At 67.4% G+C, this 5,757-nt stretch overlaps 1 protein-coding gene across 4 annotated transcripts in view; it reads right to left on the bottom strand.

The window, feature by feature from the left end:
- Positions 1 to 8: 8 nt before the first annotated feature.
- IGSF9 (immunoglobulin superfamily member 9) overlaps positions 9 to 5,757 on the bottom strand; it is a 22,449-nt gene continuing 16,700 nt past the window's right edge. For all 4 annotated transcript variants that reach the window (XM_084865841.1, XM_084865840.1, XM_084865838.1 and 1 more), the window contains exons 12-21: positions 5,691 to 5,757; positions 5,360 to 5,483; positions 5,018 to 5,193; positions 4,168 to 4,418; positions 3,901 to 3,985; positions 3,626 to 3,808; positions 2,796 to 2,838; positions 1,650 to 2,510; positions 1,131 to 1,258; positions 9 to 944 (exon numbers count right to left, since the gene is read on the bottom strand). The exon at positions 5,691 to 5,757 is cut by the window's right edge and continues 84 nt beyond it. In XM_084865841.1, the coding sequence (XP_084721967.1) occupies positions 763 to 944; positions 1,131 to 1,258; positions 1,650 to 2,510; positions 2,796 to 2,838; positions 3,626 to 3,808; positions 3,901 to 3,985; positions 4,168 to 4,418; positions 5,018 to 5,193; positions 5,360 to 5,483; positions 5,691 to 5,757 (2,100 nt within the window). In that variant the 3' untranslated portion in view covers positions 9 to 762. The remainder of the gene's footprint in view (positions 945 to 1,130; positions 1,259 to 1,649; positions 2,511 to 2,795; positions 2,839 to 3,625; positions 3,809 to 3,900; positions 3,986 to 4,167; positions 4,419 to 5,017; positions 5,194 to 5,359; positions 5,484 to 5,690) is intronic.

The raw sequence follows: 5,757 nt of genomic DNA, 5'->3' as shown, positions 1-5,757 counted from the left end.
CCCTCCCTCCCTCAGTGTAGAGAAGTAGCTGCTACAAGCACGGCGGCGTGGAGAGCAGTGCCTACAGGTCGGGTGCCCGGCTTTAGCGTCTTTGTTCCCACAGGGAAAGCTCTGAGGATCCCCCCCAGGACGCCTCGGTCCCCGCACATGCTGTAAGCGCTCCCGTTCACTCCTTCCTTTGTGCCGCCACAATCACCGCGGCCTCGCTTTATCAGCACCCGTCGCATCATGCTCTAGCTATTTCTCCCGTCTGCCTCGCAGACTGAGAAAGAACCCAAGGTCAGGGCTTGGCTTGGTGAACTCTGTTTTCTCAGCATTCGCGGGGTGGCTGCTCTGTGGCAGCCGACGTCAGGAGGCGCTCCATACGTGCTTTCTGAATGGCTGCTGAATGCTCCTCCATTCATTTAGGAAGAATGCCCTCCTTCCAAGGGTTCGAGATTCCCCCCTCCCTCTCAGATTCCAAGTCAGACAACATAGAAAACATTTTCCAGGTGTTCTTTATTCACCTGTATAAAACCTCACCCACACCACAAACCACACACACACACACACACACACACACACACGCCCTCCGGCAGACCTAGGATCCCTGCTCTAGTCCCCAGGCTCAGCACACACATCCCACACCACGCCCACCCCAGCCCACCAGCAGGGTGTGTGCCTGGGCCTCAGGGGCAGGGGCAGTTTCCAGGTGGAGCTGGGTCTGGGTGGGGCCTCCTTCGCGGGGTCCCTGCGCCTTCCAGCTGCCCCACAGGAGGGTGCTCACAGCAGAGTGGCCTGCTCGGGGTGGGGGACCGGCTGTCGGTAGGCGGGGAGCCAGGCCCTGGCGGCCTCTCGGCGGCGGCGGAAGGCCAGGAACTCCTCCCGGAGGGCCGCACAGCGGGCCTCGGGGCCCGGAGCCGGGGCGGCGCCCAGGAGGCAGCCCACCTCTGGAGTCTTTGCACCTGCCGGAGGGGGAGGGGGGCAGAACAAGGGGGGGACACGGCCTTGAGGTTCACTGGCACCCTGAGGCTCCCCAGGGCCTGCAGGTCACATGACCCCAGGGGGCAACCGGGAGCAGGTGGGTCCTGAGGCTGCGGGTGGTGGGACGGCAAGGCCAGGAGCGCCTGCTTTCCGGAGGGCTCGCACACCTAGCTCTGGCTCCGCGTCAGGTCCGGGCCGGGGGCCCGACAAGCCCAGGCACAGGGTCTCCAGCAACTCCATGTCCCCAGGGAATTCTGAGTCCCACTCATAGTTCTCGTCCACAGATGTGTCCCTCCTGTAAAGAGACAAATGTGGGGGTCGGAGGTGGGGGGTTTGAGGGTGGCCATCTCCCGAATTCCGGCCATAGAGGGAGCGGAGCAGAGAAGGCAGGTGTCAGGAGAGGCTGGGGAGTCAGTCGGAGATGAGATGACAGCAGGAACGGGTAGGGACAGCCTCACCCCTTTTTTTAAAAAATATATTTTATTGATTTTTTTTACAGAGGAAGAGAGAGGGAGAGTTAGAAACATCGATGAGAGAGAGACATTGACCAGCTGCCTCCTGCACACCCCCCACTGAGGATGTGCCCGCAACCAAGGTACATGCCCTTGTCCGGAATCGAACCTGGGACCTTTCAGTCCGCAGGCCAACGCTCTACCACGGAGCCAAACCGGCTTCGGCTGCCTCACCTCTTGCTGACGGTCACCACATGCTCCCTCCGGGGCCACCGCTCGGGGCCGCTGGCCCAGCTGCTGGTGTCTCCGGGAGCCGGGCTGAGGTAGCTGCCCCCGGCCGAGGGGGCCGTGGAGGGCGGCCGCAGGAAGGAGGCGCTGCCCCGCCCGCTGCTCTGGCTGGTGAGGCTGCCCCGGGGGGCGGCGGGGAGGAGGCCGGGCAGCAGCCGCTCCCGCAGGGTCCAGTCGGCCAGCGCCGCGCACGGGCCCTCGGGGGCAGCCCCGGCCCTGCCCCCGGCCCCCAGAAGCCCCGCCCGGGGGGACGCAGGAGGGGAGTCCAGGGGCTGCAGGAGGGAGGAGGGCGGGCGGGGCCGGGTGTCCCTGTAATCGGGGGGTGCAGCAGAGGCAGGCTCCTCCAGAGGGGGCCAGTCGCCGTCCACGTTCATCTCCCTGAAGAAGGGCAGGCTCAGGTACTGCAGCAGGGGGCCCGCGCCGGGCAGGGGGCTGGGCGGGGCCGCGGGGGAGGACCCCACGGGGCTGATGTCTGTAATGCAGAGGGGCCGGGGCAGCCCCGTGGGGCTGCTGCTGCTGCAGTCATAGGACCCGGCCTGGTGCCGGGCTGGGGTCCGAGCTGCGGCCTGCTCAGGGCCTGGCCTCTCTTGGGGGGTCCCCGCGTTGGGTCCCAACACAAAGCGCCCATCTGGTCCCCGGCAGATGGGCTCCAGGGGTAAGGGTCCCTGGCTGGGTGGGGGGCCTGGAGGGGAGCCAGGGGTTCGAGCGGGCTCCCCGCACAGCAGGCTCTGGCGCGGGCTGGGGGCCGGGGAGCCCCGGAGCTTCAGCTTGGCCACGCTGTCAGGGCTGCCCGAGCCGGGAGCGGAGCTGGGGAGGACAGAGCAGGCCTGTGGTCAGGGAACCGTGGCTGGGCCTGGAGGGGTCTGGTACACGACAGAGCAGAGCTAGGAAAGCGAGTGAGCAAGGACCCACACGGAGGTGGAGGGGGCACAGCAGCCCCGGAGCCCCCCAGGCTGGGCTCTGCACCCATCCTCCCCTTCCTCCCCTTTCTGCTCCCCTCTCACAACTCCTACCCCAGGCGCAGGGAAGGAGCAGAGGACAGGGGCACCCTGGGGGCAGGGGGCAGAAGGAAGCCAGAGGAGGAGGACTTACAGTGGAGATGACAGCCCGGGTGGAGAGAAGAGAAGAGGCGCATCTGTAAGGGCAGGAGAGCCAGCGGTGACGCAGGCACACAGGGCTCTCAGGGCCCGGGCACAGACCTCACCTCGGACCTCACATGGGAGCAGTGTAGGCAAGGCTGGCGCAGAAAGGGTGCTGGGCGCAGGAAGGGTGCTGGGTGCAGGAAGGGTGCTGGGGCCGGGGCTTTCCTCCAAGCAAGAAGTGCTGACTGATTGGGGCTGGCCCTACCTTGTGGGGGGAGCTGAGGGGGGGCTGACCCTACCTTGTAGGGGGAGCTGAGGGGGGGCTGACCCTACCTTGTAGGGGGAGCTGAGGGGGGGCTGACCCTACCTTGGAGGGGGGTGGTGAGGGGGGCTGGCCCTACCTTGGAGGGGGGTGGTGAGGGGGCTGGCCCTACCTTGGAGGGGGGTGGTGAGGGGGGCTGGCCCTACCTTGGAGGGGGGTGGTGAGGGGGCTGGCCCTACCTTGGAGGGGGGTGGTGAGGGGGGCTGGCCCTACCTTGGAGGGGGGTGGTGAGGGGGGCTGGCCCTACCTTGGAGGGGGGTGGTGAGGGGGCTGGCCCTACCTTGGAGGGGGGTGGTGAGGGGGGCTGGCCCTACCTTGGAGGGGGGAGGTGAGGGGGGCTGACCCTACCTTGGAGGGGGGAGGTGAGGGGGGCTGGCCCTACCTTGGAGGGGGGTGCTGAGGGGGGGCTGGCCCTACCTTGGAGGGGGGTGGTGAGGGGGCTGGCCCTACCTTGGAGGGGGGTGGTGAGGGGGGCTGGCCCTACCTTGGAGGGGGGTGGTGAGGGGGGCTGGCCCTACCTTGGCGGAGGCGCTTGCAGTGGCGGCGGCGGCGGGCGGCCCGGCGGCGGCCGGTGAGGCAGGCGGCCAGGATGCTCACCAGGACGGCCACGCCCAGGAAGCAGAGCCCGCCCAGCACGCCGGCCAGCACGGGCTGGGGCAGGAGGCCGGGCAGCTGGGTGCGGGACGGGTACACCTCCAGGCCTGCGGGGAGCCAAGAGGGAGGAGGCCGTGTGCAGAGGCAGCGGGCCCGCGCCCCGCACCCCTGGCCCGGCCCGGCCCCTCCGGGTTCTCACCAGAAGTGGAGACGTTGGCCGAGTTGCTGGGCCCGCTGACGTAGCCGCCGGCCAAGGCCACGAGGCGGAACTCGTAGAGAACGTCCTGGGGTGGCGTTCCGGGGGGTCAGGGCCCGGCCCGGCCCCCCACACCAGCCCCGTTGGGAAGACAGAGAAGGGGAGGTGACGGGGGAGGGGGAAGCCGGGGAGACGGTCCTGTCTGGGTTTGGGAATAGAGGGGAGGCCCCCCGAGAACCGCAGAGCCCCTGGCCTGCTCCCCACTCTCACCTTAATGAGGCCGGGCACCAGCAGCTGCACCTCGGCGCCCGCCACCGCCCCGTCCAGCACCTCCCAGCGCTGGGCGCCCTGGCGGCCCTCGAGGATGTAGCCATCCAGCCTCTGGGGGAGCATTTCGGGGGGATCCCAGTGCAGCAGGACCCCCCGGGGCGTCCTCACTGCCACCAGGCCCCGGGGTGGGGACAGGGGCGGCGGCATCTCTGTGGCAGGAAGTGGGGGGGCCGCGGGGGTGGTAGGAAGCCCTGGATGGGACAGATAGGCGGGGCAGGAATAGCATGTCCAGCGCCTTCCCCTCGGCCCCGGGCCTTTCCCGGCCGCCTGTGCCCACCATTCTCCCAGAGCCCCTAAGGCAGTGGTCGGAAAACGGCGGCTCGAGAGCCACATGAGTTTGCCGACCGCTGGGATAGGGGCTGAATCACAAGGAACAACAACAGCCTGGAATGATTGGAATCGAGAGTCTAACAGTGTTTCCCAAAGTGTGGTACACATACCCCCAGGGGCACGGGAAGAGTTGGTGGGGATATGCACTGCACCGTGCTTAGCTGCGCCTAATTCTACGTTCTCATGAGTACGAGGGGTGCTCAGCGTTACGGAAATTATAGAAGGGGCACACATATGTCAAAAGTTTGGGAAACACTGCTCTAGGGCAGTGGTTGGCAAACTCATTAGTCAACAGAGCCGGAGTTTGCCGACCCCTGCCCTAAGACAAGCCTGGATCATGCTCCACAAATCCCTCTGGACCCCAAGCTGCCCAGCACCTTCACATCCTGCCCCCCAGCCCCCTCCCCCCCCATATCCAGCTTCTCCTGCCAGCCCTCCCCCCCATCGGCTGCCCTCTCACCCTCGGGGGCAGACAGGACGATCTCGCTGAAGGGCCCGCTGCCCAGCTTGTTCTGAGCCAGGACGCTGAACTGGTACTGGGTGTGGGGCTTCAGCCCTGGCACCAGGAGGTGAGTGGCCCCCACGGGCACCGCCAGGGACAGCCAGTCGTGGTGGGCTCGGTCAGCACGCTTGGCCCTAGGGCATGAGGGAAAGGGGACCTCATCAGCCAGGGCCACCTGGGAGTCTCTGTAAGGAAAGCCTTGGAGGTGGGCAGGGCTGGGGCAGAGTAGGGGAGAGGGGGAAGGGGGGAGGGGGCAGAGAAAGGGCAGAGGGCCAGGGAGAGCCAGGGCGGGGCACTCACAGTGGGGTGTACCAGACGCTGAATCTCTGCAGGTAGCCGCCGTCAAAGCCAGGCTCCCAGGAGACATTGGCGCCCTTGGGCACGGGCACCACGGACACGTTGGTGACAGCGTGGGGGCTGGTGCCTGGGCAGGGGGGTGAGGGGATGGGGGGAGAGGTTAGGGTCAGGGCCCCGAAGGGATGTGAAGAACTAAGAGGAACCCAGGGCCTCTGCCCTCCACCCATCATCCCAGGGGTTCCCCACCCACCACCCCATCTGAGCTTCAAGACCGGTTCCCTGTCTGCCCCCAACGTGGTGTCTCACGGCCCCGGCGGGCGATGTGCCCACTGACCCAGCACGTAGACGTTGGTGGCGGCGGCCACGCGGGCGACGGCGTTGCTGGCGGTGCACTCCCAGCG

This window comes from Pipistrellus hanaki, assembly GCF_964339955.1.
Source record: "Pipistrellus hanaki genome assembly, chromosome: 18".
NCBI classification, from domain to species: Eukaryota; Metazoa; Chordata; class Mammalia; order Chiroptera; family Vespertilionidae; genus Pipistrellus; species Pipistrellus hanaki.
Note: the sequence above shows the minus strand (reverse complement) of the source record. Positions and strands in the feature narration are given on the sequence as shown.